Source organism: Zophobas morio, unplaced genomic scaffold (assembly GCF_036711695.1).
Source record: "Zophobas morio isolate AGI-343-1 ecotype UQ-CSIRO unplaced genomic scaffold, CSIRO_AGI_Zmor_V1 ptg000014l, whole genome shotgun sequence".
Taxonomy (NCBI): Eukaryota; Metazoa; Arthropoda; class Insecta; order Coleoptera; family Tenebrionidae; genus Zophobas; species Zophobas morio.
The window spans coordinates 18039166-18063806 of record NW_026972119.1 but is presented as its reverse complement, the minus strand read 5'-3'; the positions used below and the strand labels follow the sequence as shown (position 1 = coordinate 18063806).

The 24641-nt window shown below is 33.5% G+C and overlaps 1 protein-coding gene across 12 annotated transcripts in view; it reads left to right on the top strand.

The window, feature by feature from the left end:
- Positions 1 to 24641, top strand: part of LOC135128588 (disks large 1 tumor suppressor protein) — a 1417771-nt gene that overhangs the window by 1215505 nt on the left and 177625 nt on the right. For all 12 annotated transcript variants that reach the window (XM_064055493.1, XM_064055492.1, XM_064055490.1 and 9 more), the window contains one exon: positions 7700 to 7738. In XM_064055493.1, coding sequence (XP_063911563.1) covers positions 7700 to 7738 — 39 coding nt within the window. The remainder of the gene's footprint in view (positions 1 to 7699; positions 7739 to 24641) is intronic.

The window sequence follows — 24641 nt, the reverse complement described above, 5'->3', positions numbered from 1 at the left end:
GCCCTCCAGAAGTTATTATTGCTTTTATTTTTCCTAAAATTCTACAATTTTTTCAAAATGGTAGAATTTTAAAAATGAAATATCGTAAATTTTAGGGTTTAAAAAAAATTGAGTTCAAAGTCGATTATTTCTAGACTCTTATTCTGAGACTATAAACAGGATGCGTTTTTCGAATCATGCGATCGACGTCTACATCCCAGAATTTTGTGTGGATTTTTTGTGATCTTTTCCAAAAACTCAATTTTTCCCTTATGCAATTTGCGACAATTTTTGAACCACTTTCGAAAATTTCCGAAACGACTTTTGTTGTAGGCTTCGACCTCTAGGAGTAATTTACGGTTTCCTTTCTCCGAAAATTCCAACCATTTTGCCAAAATTACGAATATGAAATAGGGCTGCGCGATTATAAAAATTTGTAATCAGTTATCGATAATAAAAATGTATCGATTATTTCCGATTAATCGATTAATCAACTGTATATAAAACAATTATGATTAATAGCTAATATTATTTATAAAATGTTTATATATAAAGCATAGTTTTTGTCAGCATTTGTAATAAAATTACAACACTAAATAAAGTAATAATACGTATTTATTGAAAAAAAAATAACAATTTGAAATTTGAATAAAGTGGAACTGAAAAATACTCGTACTCGTACATACATACTTAAAAGTCAACATATTTTTCATTGCATGCTAAAAATATGAGCTGACTGACATGTTCTCCCGTTAAAGAACTTCTTAGGTCACTAACAATAAGTCCTCCTTTACTGAAAATTCTTTCTGAAGACACACTGGTGGCCTGTATAGATAAATATTTACGTGATAATATACTCAAATGTGGGTAGGTAGTAGCGTTGATCTTCCACCATTGCAGAGGGTTGTCGTCCATATCAATGGGTGGTGACTGTGTATAAAAATTTAATTCTTTTTGTCCTACCAATTCTTCACCCTTGTCTTTAGCTTGAGTTTGATTAAAGATTAATGAAAAGGTTGTTCGCTTTTTTGTTTGTTGATTGTTTCTTATTTCAATTTCATTGTGTACAATTTTAGATTCTTTCAAAATAAAGTTTTTAATATAATCAACCCTTACAACTTCGCTATTCCGAACAAAATAATCTTTGAAACGTGGATCGAAGAACGTGCACAACTGTAAAGCAATGTCCGGTGTTCCGTCCGACATATATCTCTTTTTCAGAACCTCTAGTATTTCTTTTAATATCTCGTGTTTAAGACAAAGAACGTCTTCTTGGATCTGGGTGGCATCATTTAGTTCATGTAACTTATTTTCAATCAATTCACACATCGGTAATATTACAGAAGCAGTAACATATTGTGCCCCTGATAAATGCTCTGTGATACTTTTAATAGGTTCTAGCAATTGTATCACCTCTTTGAGCATAACTATATCTTCTTCACTTAATAAAAGATGTCTATATTGCGCTTTATTATATGTTTTCAAAAATTGCGCTACAGGTAACTCCTGTTCTACTATCACACTAATAAGTTGATATAGCGACCACCACCTTGTTTTTGAAAATGAAGGTATTGTCTTTTTTTCCATATTTAATTGATTTTGAATTTCATGAAGAAATCTACATGCTTTTCCACCGTGAGCGAAAATTCCTTGTATTTTTTTTATTTTGTCAATTGGAGATTTTAAGAAAATTTTTTCAAAGCATTTTGAAACAGCCGTATTCACTGCATGACCAAAACAACAGAAATGGTTTTCCTTCATGTCTTTTATAGCTTTTACGATATTGCTTCCATAGTCTGTAGTAAAACCTACAAGAAAGGTTCGTTCTACAATACTCCATTCACACAAAATCATGTTGATAGCATCTGCTAGATTAGTAGCCGTGTGGTCTTCATTTAACTCAATGCACCCGAGACAAATAGAAATCATTTCAAATTCTTCATTGATGAAGTGACATGTTAATGAGATATACTGCTGATTAGCTGTGGATGTCCAGCAATCTGTAGTGAATGACATTTGTTTAATATCGTTAATTTTCATTTTGATGTTCTCTACAGTCGCATTGTATAGTTTAGGAATTTTGTCTTCTGTGATGGTTTTTCTACTTGGCGGTTTGTAACCAGCAACAAAAACTTCCAACATTTTTCGAAAACCTTTTTTTTCTACAGTATTGTATGGCATCATATCTACTGCGATACAGTAGGCTACAGCTTTATCGAGTTTCAGTTTTTTATTTTTGGGAAGAATAAAGTTTTCCGATAAGTTTTGTTGGACTAACGTGGTTTTACCCCCTTGACTTTGGGTAAAACTTGAAGGTCCAGGTTGGTCCACTAGTTGGGTTTCACTAGCAAATTTTTCTCTTCTTAATTCATCACACCCACCATCGTCGTCGATATTGCTGCTTCCAATTCCTTTTAATTCTCTAAAAAGGACAGGATGTCGATACTGTAAATGATTTCTTAAATTCGTGGTGTTTCCCTTGTTTTCAATACACTTTTTGCAAGTAATACATGTTGCGGACTTGGGATTGTTTTGTTTAAAGTAATTCCAAACTTGACTCCTTCGTGGCATTTTCTTGTCTATATGAAAGCAAAATAAAGTAAAAAATAAGTATAATAGCACTCGAGTATTTTTGTATGTATAATACCTATGTAGGTACATATACTACATACGTACATTTCATTATTTGAAGTTTAATCACACGATATTAATTTTTTTACAATTTTAATGCAAAAGAATAACTTAAAGAAAGCGACTACTTAGACCACTACAATTTTATGTGTTATAAAATTTTTGACAAATATGTAATGAAGTTGTTAATATTAACAACTAATATTATTTATTGGACATGTTTATTATTTCATACTCGCTCTTTCATATAGGCCGTAGAGGTAATTAATTAAAAAAAATATTTTACTATAACTAACCTATTATTTCTAGTACTTTAGGTACTAAATTTTTCGAATCACGGACAAACCGCACATAAACACAGAATGCAACTAAGGTATACGTACCAAATGCGTACCAAGTGCACAAACGACAAAGCACGATAAATACCACGTGAAAACATCAGCAGCCACTGAACTAACAATAACAGACGCGAACACAGCAGTTCAGAGCATTTTTTGCCGTACTTGCCCTTCTTGGAACTTGGCAATCTAGTACGTACTGGAAACGAAACTCAATCGTCTGATTAATCGATAGTAGTAACCAGCGAAAGATTAATCAATTAATCAAATATAACTAAACAATCGATTAATCGATAATCGACTTATGATTAATCGATTAAAACACAAATCACAATTAATTAATCAATTAATCGATTAATCAAAAAAACACCGATCGATTAATATCACAGTCCCAGCCCTAATATGAAATCTGGAAATATTTAGGATTTAAAAAAAAATTACTTCCAAACTGAATATTGCGAAAAATTTGCCCACACATTATATTTTTCGAGTAAACTCGTCGAGATTAGGGCTGGGACTGTGATATTAATCGATCGGTGTTTTTTTGATTAATCGATTAATTGATTAATTAATTGTGATTTGTGTTTTAATCGATTAATCATAAGTCGATTATCGATTAATCGATTGTTTAGTTATATTTGATTAATTGATTAATCTTTCGCTGGTTACTACTATCGATTAATCAGACGATTGAGTTTCGTTTCCAGTACGTACTAGATTGCCAAGTTCCAAGAAGGGCAAGTACGGCAAAAAATGCTCTGAACTGCTGTGTTCGCGTCTGTTATTGTTAGTTCAGTGGCTGCTGATGTTTTCACGTGGTATTTATCGTGCTTTGTCGTTTGTGCACTTGGTACGCATTTGGTACGTATACCTTAGTTGCATTCTGTGTTTATGTGCGGTTTGTCCGTGATTCGAAAAATTTAGTACCTAAAGTACTAGAAATAATAGGTTAGTTATAGTAAAATATTTTTTTTAATTAATTACCTCTACGGCCTATATGAAAGAGCGAGTATGAAATAATAAACATGTCCAATAAATAATATTAGTTGTTAATATTAACAACTTCATTACATATTTGTCAAAAATTTTATAACACATAAAATTGTAGTGGTCTAAGTAGTCGCTTTCTTTAAGTTATTCTTTTGCATTAAAATTGTAAAAAAATTAATATCGTGTGATTAAACTTCAAATAATGAAATGTACGTATGTAGTATATGTACCTACATAGGTATTATACATACAAAAATACTCGAGTGCTAGTATACTTATTTTTTACTTTATTTTGCTTTCATATAGACAAGAAAATGCCACGAAGGAGTCAAGTTTGGAATTACTTTAAACAAAACAATCCCAAGTCCGCAACATGTATTACTTGCAAAAAGTGTATTGAAAACAAGGGAAACACCACGAATTTAAGAAATCATTTACAGTATCGACATCCTGTCCTTTTTAGAGAATTAAAAGGAATTGGAAGCAGCAATATCGACGACGATGGTGGGTGTGATGAATTAAGAAGAGAAAAATTTGCTAGTGAAACCCAACTAGTGGACCAACCTGGACCTTCAAGTTTTACCCAAAGTCAAGGGGGTAAAACCACGTTAGTCCAACAAAACTTATCGGAAAACTTTATTCTTCCCAAAAATAAAAAACTGAAACTCGATAAAGCTGTAGCCTACTGTATCGCAGTAGATATGATGCCATACAATACTGTAGAAAAAAAAGGTTTTCGAAAAATGTTGGAAGTTTTTGTTGCTGGTTACAAACCGCCAAGTAGAAAAACCATCACAGAAGACAAAATTCCTAAACTATACAATGCGACTGTAGAGAACATCAAAATGAAAATTAACGATATTAAACAAATGTCATTCACTACAGATTGCTGGACATCCACAGCTAATCAGCAGTATATCTCATTAACATGTCACTTCATCAATGAAGAATTTGAAATGATTTCTATTTGTCTCGGGTGCATTGAGTTAAATGAAGACCACACGGCTACTAATCTAGCAGATGCTATCAACATGATTTTGTGTGAATGGAGTATTGTAGAACGAACCTTTCTTGTAGGTTTTACTACAGACTATGGAAGCAATATCGTAAAAGCTATAAAAGACATGAAGGAAAACCATTTCTGTTGTTTTGGTCATGCAGTGAATACGGCTGTTTCAAAATGCTTTGAAAAAATTTTCTTAAAATCTCCAATTGACAAAATAAAAAAAATACAAGGAATTTTCGCTCACGGTGGAAAAGCATGTAGATTTCTTCATGAAATTCAAAATCAATTAAATATGGAAAAAAAGACAATACCTTCATTTTCAAAAACAAGGTGGTGGTCGCTATATCAACTTATTAGTGTGATAGTAGAACAGGAGTTACCTGTAGCGCAATTTTTGAAAACATATAATAAAGCGCAATATAGACATCTTTTATTAAGTGAAGAAGATATAGTTATGCTCAAAGAGGTGATACAATTGCTAGAACCTATTAAAAGTATCACAGAGCATTTATCAGGGGCACAATATGTTACTGCTTCTGTAATATTACCGATGTGTGAATTGATTGAAAATAAGTTACATGAACTAAATGATGCCACCCAGATCCAAGAAGACGTTCTTTGTCTTAGACACGAGATATTAAAAGAAATACTAGAGGTTCTGAAAAAGAGATATATGTCGGACGGAACACCGGACATTGCTTTACAGTTGTGCACGTTCTTCGATCCACGTTTCAAAGATTATTTTGTTCGGAATAGCGAAGTTGTAAGGGTTGATTATATTAAAAACTTTATTTTGAAAGAATCTAAAATTGTACACAATGAAATTGAAATAAGAAACAATCAACAAACAAAAAAGCGAACAACCTTTTCATTAATCTTTAATCAAACTCAAGCTAAAGACAAGGGTGAAGAATTGGTAGGACAAAAAGAATTAAATTTTTATACACAGTCACCACCCATTGATATGGACGACAACCCTCTGCAATGGTGGAAGATCAACGCTACTACCTACCCACATTTGAGTATATTATCACGTAAATATTTATCTATACAGGCCACCAGTGTGTCTTCAGAAAGAATTTTCAGTAAAGGAGGACTTATTGTTAGTGACCTAAGAAGTTCTTTAACGGGAGAACATGTCAGTCAGCTCATATTTTTAGCATGCAATGAAAAATATGTTGACTTTTAAGTATGTATGTACGAGTACGAGTATTTTTCAGTTCCACTTTATTCAAATTTCAAATTGTTATTTTTTTTTCAATAAATACGTATTATTACTTTATTTAGTGTTGTAATTTTATTACAAATGCTGACAAAAACTATGCTTTATATATAAACATTTTATAAATAATATTAGCTATTAATCATAATTGTTTTATATACAGTTGATTAATCGATTAATCGGAAATAATCGATACATTTTTATTATCGATAACTGATTACAAATTTTTATAATCGCGCAGCCCTAGTCGAGATCCATATCCCAGAATTTTTTGGGGATTTTTTGAACAACTTTCCAAAATTTTTCGACATTTTTCCATTTGAAAATTTGCGATCATTTTTTAGCCGTCTTGGAGAATTACCTGAAAACATTTTTCGTCGTCACGGGTTGAGTGCAATTGTGGCTCTCCGCGTAATTCACTTTTCGCACAAGGAATTGCATTACATTGGAATCGCGTAACAATTTTAAGGGGAGCAATATTGCAACGAGTTGTCGTCTTCTCTACCCCGGAGCATGCATTTTTTAAAATTAAAAAAAATTGTAGAGGAATATTTCGAAAATCTTATATTTTTCGGATCAGAATGCCGAGATTTTTTCTGGATTTTTAGGCAACTTTTCTAAACGTTCAATTTTTTAATTCCTTACAAAATTTTCGATCATTTTTGGACCACCTTCGAAAATTACCTAAATTGGGTTTTTGATAGATTTCGACAGCTTGAAGTTATTTTTTACTTCATTTCCCCTAGAATCTCCAAAGTGAAATATAGTTTTGAAATGAATTACATATACTTATGTATATTTAATAATAATAGAAAAATGTTTTCTTTAAATTTTGTAAAAAAAGTAGAACCTTTATAAAGTTAAACAAACTCTGGTATCTTCTAAAACGAAAATAGGTCATGCATGTACATCCACTAAATCTTACTTAAAGACGAATGTCAGTGTGAATAAAATATAAAATGTGAATTTTATTTTAAAGAAATCTTAGGCTTATCGCAGGGGTCAATTTTGGGTCTTTTGTTCTTTCTCATTTCCAGTAACGATTTAACACGTAGTTAGAAGATCTGATTCTTTCAGACACGTTTATTGAATTTATTGGTAAGCTCGCCTTACCAAATTTATTTATTATTCTCCCTCATAAAAATTTTATTCGAAACTAACATCAATTGATAGCCGCAGCAACTACATCATGTACACTTCCGCTACGTGCATCCACTACAAACACACTCAGTGCACCAGTTCCTGATCGCTCGATAAAATTTAACCTCCACGCTAGCTTTACATTCATGACTCCAAATCCACTATAAAGCTCGAAGGACAAAATGCACCACCTACATTCTCCTCCAGAGCATAATATGCAATCAGTTTACGTCGCATGCAATTTACATGCAAATATCTGCCGTCAGATTACACTTGATCCAGGCTGATGACTGGAACATTTTCCAATCTGACGGGCAGAATGATTAAATAAATCGTGATGTATTTTGACACAGCACTTTATTCCCGACTCTAATGGTGTTTTTCTTGTTTCAGGCACACTCTCCCCTACTAGGTTCCGGCGACAACAAACCCGTAAGTGAAGTAAAACTCTTTTCGCTCCTCCCCCCTCCTCACGCCCACCCACTTGCATTTCCCGCCTTTCCAATGTCGGATTTTCTTACCGGCGGCGGCGTCCGGTTTTCACGAGAGCTTTTCATGAAAGCTCTGCGGCTGCCAGTTCCACGCTAGCCAACAGCGCGAATTATTGGATTGTTGGCGGAACAAAGCTCCCCGTTTGCTGGAAATCTTAATCAAATAGCTCTAGTTTGACAGTGCGTTGCATGCATGTAAGGCATGCTAGCTGTCCCACTTTCAGCGAAGCGCAAAATATGAGAATTAAAACCGTGGCGTCTTATCTGTAGAAACCTAGTTCTTGAATCAAATTCCCATTTCTCAGCTTTATTAGACGATGCCAACACCGCCGTACTCACGTCGTATCCTAACTTCACGGAGGACCACGGTAAATTTTAATAAATGGCCGGGATTAGGAGAAGTGCCGGGATATTTGCAGTTTTGAGAGAAATTTATGATTAATTTAGTGTTAGAACGTGGATCCCGTCTCACAGATATAAAATGTGTAACGAGCATTTTATTAAAAGGCGCTCACTGGAGCAGACGTCAGAAATGTAATTCCGGCGAGTGCAGCCGTATCTAACACGACTCTCGTCTTAATCTTATTAAAAAGTGATCTTGCTTAGAAACTAGTATGCGACGTTAATGATTTGCTTGTTTGGGGCGAAACGTTGTTTTCTGCGATGTAATCAAATTAGTTCCACTGTTCGAGATTTAACATTTGGAAAGTCTTGACGTAATTTGATCGTTCTGTCTGATGGTATGAATGGGGCATCAGTGGCCATTATTTCGTATCACTTTGTTTTTTCCTCCGGTTTGTTTATTGGGGTGTTTGCGTGGTCAAAAATTTGCATATTTTTATGGGGCCGGGAAGAATTGCGAGCATATTTTGGACAGATTTCGATATAGTGGGATTTGTAAATGCTGGTCAAGATGTAAGTATATGATAATTTTACTTATTTTATTGATTTCCACGTTAGATTTTATGTTTCAAATTGCGCTTAAAATATAAAATATATAAAGCAAATCCGTTCCTGTTCAGCACTTGTTCACCTTCCAGCTTGAACAGAGGATGTGTCCATCTGTAACTTTTATGTATCAAAATTTTATTAGTATGCAAAAATAGTGGTTTTGGTATGTAATGTTATAAAAACATGAATTTTTACTTACCGGGCGTAAGCTAAGTCTCCCGTTTCCGTCTATCTGTCCTCTGTGTCGATTTTTATCAGACAGATAACCTCCAAAACTACTGGACCGATTGTCGTCCAATGTTATATGTATATATTTTAGAACAACTCAAATTATTTCAGACTATACTCTAAAATTATTTTTAACTGTACGAAATGCTCTGTTTTTAAGACATAACATACAGCTTGTTATTTTTTTTTTATAATAATACCTTACATATTTTTGGATATTTTGATTGACCTCTTCTTAGGCTTAGACATTGCTACGTTATTCCAATTTGTGTTTATAAAAATTTAATAATTACAATTTTGAGTAAACGATATTTCAGTTGTTTCAATTGGAACACCCTGTATTTTATTTCTGCATCTTATTTTATTTTTATTAATTGGTATTGGCGTTTGCGATTTGTTGTAAAATTAGATTGTGCAATTTTTTTGTAACAATTTCTACATGTAAATTTTTTGGATTGATACACGTTCGTCCAAAATTAGTACTGTAGCTGAAACAAATTGGTAGAGAGTATTTCGACAGAACTTCCCTCGCTCTTGGAAAAACGGAAAATCGAAATGTGTATGGAAAAATTGAAAGTTCGAAAATTGAAAAAATAAAAAAATTCGGAGAATCAAAAGATCGAAATTTGAAAAATCGGAAAAATCCAGAACTCGAGAAATCAAAAAATCGAAAAGTAAAAAAACTAAAAATTCGTTTATCAAAATATCAAAAAGTAAAAAAATTGAAGTCTGAGATCAAAAGAATGTAAAATTGAAAAATCGAAAAGAAGAAAGATTGGAAATTCGAGTATTGAAAATTGTTAACTCGAGAAATCAAAAAATCCAAAAGTAAAAATACTGAAAAATTTGAATTTTCAATTTATAAATTCGATGACTCAGATATTCGAAAAAACTAAAATCAAAGAAATCAGAAAATCTAATATTTGAATATCTAAAAATCGAAAAATCCAATAATCAAATGTAAGAAAAAACAAAATATCGAGGAATCGAAAAGTGGAGAAATGGAAAAATCGACAACCGAGAAATCAAGAAGTTGAAACATCGAGAAATCGAAAAGTTGAGAAGTCGAGAAGAAAAGTCAAGAAATGGAAAAATTCCCAAAATTGAAGTGTAGAACAGTTGAGAAATCGAAATTTCAAAAGTTGAGAATTCGAAAATTTTTAAACGTTAAAAAAACGAGAAGTCGAAAAATGGAAAATTCCAAAAACAAAAATCGAAAAATTTACGGAAAATCGAAAATTGTAAAATTAAAAAAAAAAAAATCGAATAGTAAAAAACTGAAATTCGATTATCGAAAAATCAAAATTAAAAAAAATAAACCTGAAAACTGAAGAATAGCAACATTGAAAAGACTAAAAAATTCGAAATGTCGAAAATTTTTCGAAAATCGAAGAATTAAAAAATTGAAAATCGAGAAAACGAAAAGGAAATAAATTGAAAATTCGATGAATCAGAAAATGTAGTTTAAATGTTCAAGAATCGAAAAATCCAATAACCGAGAGTAAGAAAAAACGAGATATCGAAGAGTCGAAGAGTGGAGAAATGAAAAAATCGAGACATCGAAATAAAAAAAATCGTAAAATGGATAAATTGGGAAATCGAAAAATGTAAAATTTAAAAAACAAAAAATCGCAAAGTAAAAAAACTGAAAATTCGGTTATCGAAAAATCAAAAATTAAAAAAAAAAATTAAACCTGAAGAATTGAAAAATTGAAAATCGAGGAAATAGATTGAAAATTCGATGAATCAGAAAATCTGAGATTTAAAAATCTAAAAATCGGAAAAGCCAATAATCGGACGTAACAAAATCGAAATATCGAAGAGTCAAAAGTGGAAAAATCGAATTTTAGAAAATTAAAAATTTCAAAAATCGAAACTGCAAAAACCGGGAAACCGAAAAATTGAAAAATTGAGAAATCGATTTATGAGAATATCGAAAAATCGAAAAGTTCAGAAGTCGAGAACAAAAATCAGGAAATGAAAAAATCCCAAAATTGAAGTGTTGAATAGTTGAGAAATCGAAATTTAAAAAATTGGAAGTTCGAAAAGTTTTATACATTGAAAAACCGAGAAGTCAAAAACCGGAAAATTCGAAAAACAAAAAATCGAAAATTAACAATACAGAAAATTCAATTATCAAAAAATTCGAAAAGTCGAAAATTTGAAAAATCGAAGAACTGAAAAATTGAAAATCGAGCAATCGAAAAGGAAATAAATTAAAAATTCGATGAATCAGAAAATCTAAAATTTAAATTTCTAAAAATCGAAAAATCGAAGAGTCAAAAAGCGGAGAAATGGAAAAATCGAGACATCGAAATTAAAAAAAAATCGAATATCAGATAATCGGAATTCGATAAATGGAAAAATTAAAATTTCCAAAATTGAAAATTTGAAAAATCGAAAAGCCGAAAACCGAGAAACCGAAAAATTCAAAAATTGAGAAATCGATTCATGAAAATATCGAGAATTTGAAAAGTTGAGAAGTCGAGAACAAAAATCAAGAAATGAAAAAATGTTGGAACAGTTGAGAAATCGAAATTTCAAAAATTGGAACTTCGAAAAATTTTAAACATTGAAAAACCGAGAAGTCGAAAAATGGGAAAATCGAAAAACAAAAAATCGAAAAATTTAACGGAAAAATTGTGAAAATCGGAAAGTAAATAACTGAAAATTCGATTATTGAAAAATCAAAAAGAATAAAAAATGGAACTCTGAAAACTGAAGAATGGAAAAATTGAAAAGACGAAAAGTCGAAAATTTTTACGAAATCGAAGAGGAAATAAATTAGAAATTCGATGAATCAGATATTAAAAAAAAAAACAAAAATCAGAGAAATCAGAAAACCTAAAATTTGAATATCTAATAAAAATCGCAAAATCCAAGAATTGGAATTAAGAAAAAACCAAATATCGAAAGTTTAAAAATAGAAAATTTCTAAAATTGAAAAATTGAAGAGTCGAGAAGTGGAGAAATGGAAAAATCGAGAAGTCGAAATTTGAAAAAAAAATCAAATATCAAAAAATCGAAAATTCGAAAAATGGAAAAATCGAAAATTTGAAAATTGAAATTTTGAAAAGTGGAAAAGCCGAACAGCGAGAAATCAGATCATCAAAAAATTGAAAATTAAAACATCGAGAAATCCATTCATCAATTTATGTATCAAGAAGTCGAAAAATTTTAAACATTGAAAAATCGGAAGGCCCATAACCGGGAAACCGAAAAATTGAAAAATTGAAACATTGAGAAATCGATTCATGAAAATATCGCGAAATCGAAAAGTTGAGAAATCGAGAACAAAAATCAGGAAATGAAAAAATTCCCAAAATTGAACAGCTGAGAAATCGAAATTTCAAAAATTGAAAATTCCAAAAATTTTAAACATTGAAAAACCGAGAAGTCGGGAAATGGAAAATTCGAAAAATCTAAAAATTGAAGTATTAAAATTAAAAAAAATGAAAAATCGAAAAATTCAAAAATCCTAAAACTGAAATGTAGAAAACTTGGGAAATCGAAAAATTGAAAAATCGAAACATTAAAAATTGGAAAATCGAGAAATTCAAAAAGTCTAAAACTGAAATGAAGAGAAATTGGGAAATCGAAAAGTCGAGAAGTTGAACAATTAAAAAATCAAGAAATCTAAAAATCGAAAATTGAAATAACCCAAAATCGAAACATTCAAATTTGCGAATTAAAAACAAAATTTTTCTTAAAGTAAAAGTGTTCATGGACAATCAATGAAAAATTGAAAAATTTAAATTTCGAAAAAGTCGAAACATCCAATTTTCGATAAATCGAGAAAAATCGAAAAATTGATAAAACTGAAAAATTACAAAATGTAAAATCTAAAAGACGAAAAATTGAACAATTTAAGAAATAAAAAATTGAAATACCAAGACATTGAAGAATCGAAAAATTGAAAAATCACAAAACTGAAATATTGAAAAATTGATCAATCCATAAATCGAAAAATTAGATACTCAGAAACCTGAAAAATTGAAAAATAAAAAAATCAATAAATTTCAGAATCAAAAAACTGCAAAATACCAAAACTGAAATACGGAAAACTCAGAAAAAGAATCATCGAAAGACCGAAAAATTGAAAAATTGTATAATTTTGATTTTTTTTTTTCAAAAATCTCGGATTCGTGTTACTTTTTAACATATAAGTAACAGTTATTCGACGAAATTGTAAGATGATATCAATTGTGAGGGAAAATTTATGAATGAAAAAATTTTGATTAACCATTTAGTATCCTTATGATAACCTTAAAACGTTTGCACGATTTCAGAGCATTCGTTTTTGGAGTTTCAAAATTAAATTCTAAAGTGTTGTTGTACATTTTTTTTTCAAAGATCTGTATGTCGAAGGTAAAAACTTAACACGGATTGATAATCCACATGTGCGGGAGTATCTTATTGTATAAAATTTAAGTAACATTTACTACTGTAAATTTGGGAGATGCCATCACCCTATTGTTGGTGGGGATGATTAGCCAACCGATCTGTCTAGTAGTTCCCGGGATCTGTCTAATAAACAACCAGACTGACGGAAATGGGAGATCTATTTTTTATAGTCTAGGGGCCATGAAACCTCAAGAAAACGTAAAAGTAACCAGTCGCCCGATGGACTGGATTACAAAACTTCCCTATCTTACTCCAAGGAAGTAAAAATGAAAAAATCAAGCATAAAAATGCGTATTCGGTCTTAATTCGAAATCAAGTTAAGTGAATGTTGCGAACGAAATTTGCTATAACTGGATTTTTCGAGACAACGGGATTCCAACTTGTTGATTTTCTTAACGATTTGATTTCAATTAGTACATCTGCTGGACCCCTATTAAGTCGAATCTTATTATTGTAATTGTGAATCCTGTTAGACCAAATTGTGCTAAACCCAGTCTTGCTATATTCCGAGTTCAGTTTTATTTATTTAGAAACCATTACGGGGCGGAAAGAGGAAGATGAACTTTGAAATTTTGATATGTGTGCATCACTCATTTTGACATAGGTTGCGTTGACATTTGGTAAAATTTTTGATCTGTCAAAATCCTTAAAATTCGCCTGCATAGCATGACTTAAGAGTCCGGGATTCCGTGTAAAAGGACTCTGATAACAAACGGCGTCGTTCCAAATACACTTTCTAAAATTTAGTGTTAGTATTAAGCGAACTTAAGTTTTTTAACTCAGACGTGGCAGACCCGAACGGAGGAAAGCAAGGTGATGAAGAGACGAATTGACAAAGGCGGATCTCTTTCATCAAAAGAATACGCTCTCATCATAAACAAAAATATCCCATTGTCTTCACGAATAATAGTGTTCTGCAGACTTATCCACCTAGAAAGTTTTTTTTCGACTACACTGCCACCAGAGGAATGAACTCCGACAGTCATTGCAGCATTAATCCGCGGAGTATTTTTATGCAAACGCCACTCTGGCAGGTTTTTACGGAAATGAAACTGCATTACGTCGCCGCCAGCGGCACAACAAACAGATTTCGCCTGTTACGCAACGCGAATAAACAACAATATTAGCATGTTGTGCCGACGAGAACTCTAACTGTATTCGCGAATATAGCGGGATTTAAAATTGTGTGCGGCATGCCTCCGATATACCGAGCGATTTTCAGTTTCGTTTCATAAGACATCGCGCGCGTTCATGCTCTCGGTCGTCTGTTTAAATGGTTTTCGTGTTCGGCTTCAGGTGAAAGAAGTGAGACCTTTGCTTTAGTACGTATTGCGTTCGCACGTGACACCCGTGTTAAATACATGTGCCAGTTGGAGTAACATTTGACCGAGTTTCCTGCGCTTCAGGTCAAAGGTCTAAATGGGCTGCGGAGTGAAACGGAACATCGGGAAAGCTGCCTCTAAGTCGGAGGTAGGTCGATGCGTTCCTTTGAAGGGTTGTTTCATTGTTTCCATCCCCTGGCTCGTGTTGCATCATATTTCAACGGGATCTCGGCGGTGCAGGTTGGACCGAGATCGGGCTATTTTTGTTCGGTGAGGAGGTTTGGTCGGGACAGGGACGGACTCAGGATGCGAGCAAGTGCATTGTTTTGTAGCGCTTAAATAAGCACCACATTTTCAATAAAAAAGTTTTATTTTAAGCAAAAAAGCATTAAAAACATAATCACATTACAAATCAAAGAACACTTCTTAGAACTTTGGATAAAATATTATTACAATAATCCTAGACTGTATATTTTACACACGTATTTCGGTTTTCTTTAAAACAATTTATGATTGTAATATGTTCCAAGTTGTCCACTTTAAAATTTTTTCGCCGATCATTTAAAATGTGTTTAAAATTGGAGAATGTGCATTCAATATCCACACTCGTTGTTGGCGCAAATTTGAATTTTGCAACTAACTCCAAATTTTCCACCTTCTGGCCTTGTAAAACACGAGCAACGTCGGAAAGAACACCGAAACCTGCATTTTTATTTAACACTTCGTCAAGTTTTTGAGATACTCTAGTACCAATATCACCCCTTACTGCGTTTGCTTGTTGTTTAAATTCTTTCACTAAGTTTATGGCATCTACCAACAACATGTTGAGTTTTTCTAACTTTTCTATTACCTCACATACGAATTGATAATTGCTTCTTAGAAAAGATAGATCTTGTCGCAAATCTTTGTTTTCCAAAATATTTATGCAATCTTTAATCGATTGAGAAGAATCTTCGCTAAACTCCGTAACTACTTCCTCAAATTCTTTGATATATTTGTCATAATAAAATGTGGCCTGTAACCATGTCCTCACCTCGTTATAATCGGCTCTGGGGGCAATGGTATGTTTGGAAATTTTTCTTTAAAATGTTGCACTCTTAGTGGGGCTTTAACAAAAATATTTTTACCATTTGCCACTAATTTATTAACAGTAGGAAACTGCAAACATATTCCTTCAGCCACTCTGTTTAAACCGTGGGCAATGTAAGTAGAGTGAATTAAATTGGGGTACTATATTTTTAGATTATTCCCTGCTTTCAACATATAACGAGCTGCATCCGAGATCATCAATAAAATCTTATTCGCCGGTACGGCATTTGGCAAAAATAGTGACGTAAGACTGTCATTTACAAATCTGGTAATCGTATTGCCATTTGTTTTATCTAACATTTTCAAACTTACTACATACCCTCGACTGGGGAAATTTTCATTTAAGATTCCAACAATTAAACTTGCCACGTATATTCCACAACTATCGGCTGTTTCATCAACACCGAACCATAAATAATTATCTCCAATGCGATGTTTAATTTCGTTGTAAACTTACTGAAACACTGGGCCTACATAATTTTTTCGGAGAGTACTTTCAACCGGAATATGTCGATTGCAGTGTTTTTCAAGGAATTCTTGAAGAGGGCCTTTCTCCAATTTTTTTAAAGGTATATTGGACTGGATCATCATTTTACATAAATCGAAATTAAACTGAAACTGCTCATCTTTTGTGGAAGTAGATTCCACAGATTCATGTATGGTCTGCTGTTTAATTTTAGAAACTTCAAACATTTTCTTCCTTTCTACATGAATAGTCGTTCTGACATGTTGCGTCACGTTATATTTTTTATCACTTTGAATCTAAAACAACGTACACAAGCTCTGCAGAATATTTTGTTGTTTTCTAATTTTAATTCTGGAAAATCCCTTATCCACTCATCCGGCGTCGATTTTACTTTCGGCATTCTTTTAAAATATTAGTAATATTACCAAAAAGAACTCAACATGTAACAAGGAAGAACCACGTATGACACTGTACTACGACAGATGCAATAGACTGATGGTTGTGAAATAAACGGTTCATTTACTTAAAAGTTTCCATTAGAAAAATTTTAAGGTAGATAGTTGGGTACAATAATCCATTTTTCTAGAAAATCTTCAACGGTCTTGCCGCAAAATGCCGAAAAAGAACATCTGGTTAAAAGATTTAATTCATTATCAACGGAAGTAAGGATTTAAAGTCATAAAATCTATGGAGTATTTTTCCAATCCTATAATAAAATTTTATTACCCAAACGACCGGAACCTATTCACAGAAAGGGTCTTGAGTAAGTGTACTTCAATGGTCAAGTCCAGGTAAAATGCATACGATACGATACGGCTAACTAACAAGTATTTGTCATCCCGACAAGGCCGGCATTTGAACAAAATATGCATTAAAACTCATATTCGTCGAAAAAAGCATTAAATAACCATATAAGTTCTAATATGCATAAAATTTAAAAAAAAACAAATAAGCATAAAAAAATGTGTCAAATGACTCCAAATTGTATCATAGTTACAGATATAAAAAAGTTTTGAAGTGCTTACATTGTTGCATTTCCGGAAGCGGCCACTGACCCTTTTGGGTATCTTTACCTGCTTTTGTAAATAGCACTGTAATTTTAGTACTTCTGTAACAGTCCTGCATTAAACATCAAAACCGAACGCTGTCCATTATTTCAATTATAGCAAACAAAGGTCCTTCGAGCAACATCAAGGTACAATTCGGAAGACCATACATGGTCGTATCAACAATTACAAAAAACGTTGGTACTAAGATTCGGATTGTACGAAACATTGGCACTTCAAGCCGGAACATTGGTCTTCGAACCGAAACATTGGTCCTTCGAGCCGGAATCAGAACATTGGTCCATATCGAGCCGGGTTGGATCAAATCGCGCAGAAATACATTTCGCTAATCAACATCATTACATCATTATCATCAACTGGAAGCGACGGCAGCAGTGGGCAGCATTCCTACAAAAGGATCACCACCACGTTGCACCGAGTTGGAATCAACTTCAAACTTGGACAGCATCTTCGGCGGAGAGTCACCACCGCAATCAATCCCGCAGGACGGCAGGAGGAACACCATCTCCAGAACCAGAGACAAGGTTAGTGGACTCCATCATTTCACTTCCTATCCAATCCATAATTCGAGAATTCGATAAGTGTCGATTTCGATTTCGCGATCAATAATACTGCATTTCGTTATTCGCTAATATGCCTCCCAAAATGATAGAAAAGTTACAGCACAGTAAGAATCAACAAAAAATAATCATTAATCAGCTCACTAGGTACGATAATTTCTTAGATAATGTTAATTCTGAACATGATGTTGTAGAACTTAAATACAGACTAACACGCATTAAGCCTTTATTAGACGAGTTAGATAAATTGCAAATAATTATCGAGTCATTAGAGAATTCCTCTACTGGCCAAACTGATGAAGAGAGCACTTCGTCAGAACCTCTTAGTGATCCCCGTGAACAATACGAATCCTTATATTATAGAGTAATCACACGCTCACAACATCTTATTTCCAAATTTCAACCCGATTCACAAAGATCGGTATCACCAAATCCTAATTTACAACCTACTAATTATATTCAAGTTAAATTACCAACATTAGAAATTCCAAATTTTGATGGTGAAATAACACAGTGGCCTAATTTTTATAATACGTTTGAATCACTTATTCACGAAAACAAAACATTAAGTGATGTCCAAAAATTACAATATTTAAAATCATGCCTTAAAAAAGAAGCTGGTAATATAATTTCCGATTTGTGTATCAACAATGAAAATTATAAAGTTGCTTTAGAATTATTAAAAGAACGCTATGAAAACAAAAATCTTTTAGTCAAAAATCACATGCGTGAATTGTTCAATTTACCTAATATTACAAAAGATTCTGCTAACACACTCCGCATGTTTACAGATAAATTAAATTCAAATTTGAAAGCTCTTGAAGCACTGAAATTAGAAGTTCAAAGTTGGGACCCAATCTTAATTTATCTAGTAACAACTAAATTCGATTTTATTACAACTAGAGAATGGGAAAATTCATTAGTAGGAACTGAATTGCCAACAATGGCTCAAATGAAAGCATTTTTAACGAAAAGGTATCAATTATTGGAGTCATTAGAATCCAATAAGTTATTTAAAACACAACAATTTAATCCAAAAACAAGGCCCGTCAACCACAAATCTGTTCATATCGCAAACAAGTATCAATTAAGTTGTCCTCACTGTAAGGGTAATCATTTTATTTATCATTGTGAAGAATTCTTAAAATTAGCTGTCAAGCAGCGTCGGTCACAGATCAATAAATTAAAATTGTGCGTTAATTGCTTAAAATCACATTCTTTAAATTCTTGCCGATCTTCTCATACTTGCAAAATATGTAAAGAAAAACATAATTCGCTTCTGCATTTTGACAATCCAACTGAACCTACAGTAGACCCTCAAACTAGCACCACTTTAACAAATTTCGGTTCGCAAGTAAAGGATGTTAAAGTATTGTTATCAACTGTCCTTGTATACATAAAGGACAAGTATGATAATTATCATTTCTGTCGTGCCTTATTAGATGGAGGATCGGAATCACATTTTATTACAAAATCTTTAGCTGATAGACTTGAATTGGATAACTCACCGACAAAAGTGCAAATTTCTGGAATTAACCCTCAAAATTCATCTCCTACAATCATTAACAATAGTGTGAATGTTACAATCAAGTCCAGAGTTAGTTCATTTACTACACAGCTGAATTGCTTAATTTTAGAGCAGATCACAAGAAACACCCCGCCATTCAATTTTTCGCATAAAATATTCAAAATTCCAAATAATATCCAGTTGGCGGATCCTGAATTTCATAAATCTAGACCTGTCGATTTGCTAATTAGCAACGAAGTTTTTTGGGAACTAATTTTAGCCGGGTCATTAAGTTTTGGTACAGATTTACCGTCCCTCCGAGAAACAAAACTGGGTTGGGTTTTCGGTGGTAAACTTAAAATTCCGGAAAGGATTAAACAGGTATCGTGCAATGTGGCAGTTAATTCTTTAGAAACTCAGGTAGCTAAATTGTGGCAAATTGAGGAAATACCCATGAGTAAGCCTCTTTCCAAGGAAGAACAATTATGCGAAAATCATTTTTCGGCAAACTTCAAACGGGATGTTTCCGGTAGGTTTATAGTAAAACTACCCTTTAAAGACTGCTACCTGGAGCCAGGTAATTCTTTCAACGGAACTCTTTCAAAATTTTACTCATTGGAAAGGCGGTTGGTGAAAGCTCCTAAACTTCGTAATGATTACAGTAAATTTATGACCGAATACATTGAACTGGGACACATGGAGGTAATAAATACCCCAGACCCTCTGGAAGAAAATCGCTTTTATCTTAGTCACCATCCAGTAATAAAGGAAACAAGTATTAGCACCAAGGTGCGAGTGGTTTTCAACGGTTCTGCAAATTCATCCAATGGGGTTAATTTAAATCAATTACTAATGACTGGCCCAACAATCCAATTAGATTTATTTTCCATATTGATCCGATTTAGAACTCATCAAGTGGCTTTGGTTGTGGACATTGAAAAAATGTTCAGACAAATTTTAATTGAACCATCCGATCGCCGTTTTCAAACGATTTTATGGCGAGAACACCCTGAATTAGAGATAAAGCACTATCAATTGTCTACGGACACATATGGTACTGCTTGCGCACCATTCCTTGCTGTAAGATGTTTGCATCAACTAGCTATTGAAAATGCAGATAAATTTCCAATTGCATCGTCTTGCATCAAGGAAGATTTTTACATGGACGACTTAGTAAGTGGTGCGCCAAGTGTGGAAGCAGCCATCACCTTGAGAGAGCAATTGACATCTGTCCTACAATCAGGAGGATTCAAATTATACAAGTGGGCTTCCAATAAAAATGAAGTTCTGCCAGTACAAGACAATAGCCATAACAATAATACATTATTAAATTTAAATCGAGAAGAAGAGACCAGAACTTTAGGTCTCAAATGGGATAGTAAGGCAGATCTTTTCAAATTTACAGTTAACTCGCATAAATCTAATATCAAATCGTTAACCAAACGGGATTTATTATCACAAATTTCAGGTATATTTGATCCGTTAGGTTTAATTAATCCCACGTTAGTTATAGCAAAACTAATTATACAACATTTATGGACATTGTCATTGTCTTGGGATGAGTCAATCCCATCCGAAATTCAAACAAAGTGGCTTGAATTATACAAGCAGTTATTGCAATTGAATCACTTTAGTGTACCCCGAAAGGTAGTTTCAGATATTCCCTCAATGCAGGTAGAAATTCACGGGTTTTGCGACGCATCTCAATTTGCCTATGGTTGTTGTGTTTACCTGAGAACAATTAACACCGATAATAAGGTCACAGTAAGGCTTATTTCAGCCAAATCACGTGTGGCACCCTTAAGAACAATAACAGTACCTAGACTGGAACTATGTGGCGCCCATATTTTGTCAAAATTAATGCATAAAATTAAGTCTATCTTCAATATCCCCATTAATCGTACAGTCTTGTGGACTGATTCAACTATTGTACTAGCGTGGCTCAAGCACGAACCCAGGGAATTAAAAACATTTATTGCTAACAGGGTGTCGGAAATTCAAAATTTGACGGATTTTGCACAGTGGTCACATGTTCCTGGAGAACTTAACCCTGCAGACATTGTTTCACGCGGTATGTTACCTGAACAGTTAATCCAATCACAACTCTGGTGGGAAGGTCCACATTTTTTAAAATTACATAATTCATATTGGCCCACAATTCCTCAATATAATTTATCCGATGTTCCAGAAAGGAAAACTACACTGATTGCCGCACAAACGCACAGTGTAACTGATTATTCAATTTTATATAGGTTTTCCTCATTTAAGAAATTAATAACTATTGTAGCATGGATCTTGAGGTTCAAACATAATGCTCTGAGAAAACAGACCCAGCTTAATCAACCAAAACACAAAGCAAGATTACCTATGCAAAAACCGAAACCACTTACATTTGAGGAGATTGAAAATGCTAAGCGATGTATACTTAAACTGCTTCAGACACAAGTATTTTCTAGCGAAATTGCACAATTAACCAGTAACGGGCAGGTTAATAAACCAAGTAAGCTACTTTCATTAAACCCATTTTTGGATAACCATGGTCTAATCCGAGTAGGCGGTAGACTAGTTAATTCTGACTTACAAGAAACACAAAAACATCCTTATGTAATCCCAAAAAACCATCATATTACCAAAATAATAATAACAGACATACATAGGCAACTAAAACATGCAGGAAGTCAATGCACACTAGCCACTGTACGACAACAATTTTGGCCTTTGAGCGGGCGTAACGCCGTAAGGAGTGTTTTAAGGCAATGTGTCCCGTGTTTTAAAGCAAAGCCTACTTCTCTTAATCAATTGATGGGTAATTTGCCTAGAGCTCGAATACAGCAAACAATTAGACCATTTGTCAATTGCGCAGTCGACTATGCTGGTCCCATTTTTATCAAAAATGGTTTTTTACGAACTTCAAAATCAATCAAATCATATATTGCTCTTTTTATCTGTTTGGCCACAAAGGCAATTCACATTGAATTAGTTTGCGATTGTTCAAGTCAAACATTTCTGAGTGCACTTAATCGCATGGTAGCCCGTCGTGGCAAGGTTCTTAACATGTATTCGGACAATGCAACTAATTTTGTAGGGAGTAATAACGAATTAAGTAAGTTATTTCAATCACAAGCTTTCGGTGAACTAACCAATAAATTAGAAAAGCAAAATCTTCACTGGCATTTTATACCAAGTAGATCCCCTCATATGGGCGGTTTATGGGAAGCGGGTATTAAGTCAGCAAAATACCACATTAGTCGAGTGACGAAAAACGCATTGCTGAATTACGATCAGTTTTATACCCTATTAGCTGAAATCGAAGCATGTTTGAATTCTCGTCCTTTGACACCCCTTTCAAATGACCCCAACGACCTATCACCTCTAACTCCTGGCCATTTCTTAATCGGGAGTCCACTAATTGCGTTGCCTCAAGAAAACTTGGTCGATGTTCCATCTAATCGACTGAATCATTGGCAGCGCATTCAACAAATTAAGCAGCATTTCTGGCGACGCTGGTCCCTAGAATATCTGAACGAGTTGCAACAACGCACGAAGTGGAAGGCGGCGTCAAAGGAAGAACTCCAACCAGGAGCACTCGTTGTGCTCAAGAAGGACAACCTGCCCCCGCTTGCGTGGAAGATGGGCCGAATTCAAGAGCTCCATCCGGGCAGTGACGGGCATGTGCGGGTAGTTTCCGTGAAAACAATTAGCGGTATAGTGAAGCGTGCAATAAACAAAGTGTGCGTTTTACCAATTGAATAGTGTTCACTTCTATTGTATATTTCATCTTTTTCATTTGTCATGGTTTGTTCTTATTTGTACAGAATAATATTGAAGAACCCTTCAAGGCCGGCGGGATGTTGCATTTCCGGAAGCGGCCACTGACCCTTTTGGGTATCTTTACCTGCTTTTGTAAATAGCACTGTAATTTTAGTACTTCTGTAACAGTCCTGCATTAAACATCAAAACCGAACGCTGTCCATTATTTCAATTATAGCAAACAAAGGTCCTTCGAGCAACATCAAGGTACAATTCGGAAGACCATACATGGTCGTATCAACAATTACAAAAAACGTTGGTACTAAGATTCGGATTGTACGAAACATTGGCACTTCAAGCCGGAACATTGGTCTTCGAACCGAAACATACATTTTTCACAAAAAGCATGAAACCTAGAAATCCGCTCTCTAGTGATAAATGTCTTTATTTCGTTTTTTCGTCTGTTTCTAGATTTCAAATTTGTCCCTAACTTTGTGTTTTTCAAGATTGAGTGAACGAATAGCGAATCCTGAATTTCCCGAACTTGTTTCATATATTCTTCAGTCTTCAGAAAACGTACATTTTCGCTTTTCCGGGGTGGGTTTTCTGTAGGTTATAAAGTATGAAAATGCTTGTCGTCTGTTTACTGGATATTTATTAAAGATATTACTTCAGGAATTACCACATTGAATACTTTGAAATTTTAAGAAGAAACGTAAGTTCACTAATTTTATTGTTTAATGCACTTATTAGGTCTCGACTGGAATATTGTGCTTTAATTTTCTTTGCTTTTTTCTATATTGATGCTGGAAATAAATACACTATTATTATTATATTATTTTTCATAATACAGTCAAACTTCCAGAATTTCAATCTTCAAACGAGCCTAGAATTCGTTTGAGCTAAAGAAACTTCGTATTAAAGAAAATAATTAAAAAAAAATAAAAACAGTTTAAATCAAAATAAATTGAACACTGGCTAGAATAAAATATTTCCGACAAAATAAAACGCAAAGAATTTCACAGTATGAAAAATTAGATCTCCTGTTTCCGTCTGTGTGTCCATCGTCTCTCGTCTGGGTCGATTTTATTAGACAAATACTCTTCGATATTATTGGACCGATTGTTATACAGTTTTGTGTATTTTCGAAATATCCGGTAGATGGTAAAACCATAAGGAAACGCTTTTTAAATTTTATAAAATAACAATCCTATAGCTGTGGTTTATGAAGCCGCCAGGATGTAGAAGAGTTTTGGAGTTTCAAATGGTACTGCTTCACAATGTCTTGATATGTGGGTTGATTACTGGTTCCAAAAAGTTATCGAAATCGAAATCGTTTACATTGGAAAGCTCCATAAATTTCAGAAATTTTACTTAAATTTTTCAAGAGAATGTTCTTCTGTGGTGGTGTAATTTATTTTTCTTTAGTTTTGTAAATCTCGAAAATTTCATTGAAGTGGATAAGGAAGCCAATAAATAATGGGTTATAGAAAAATTCGA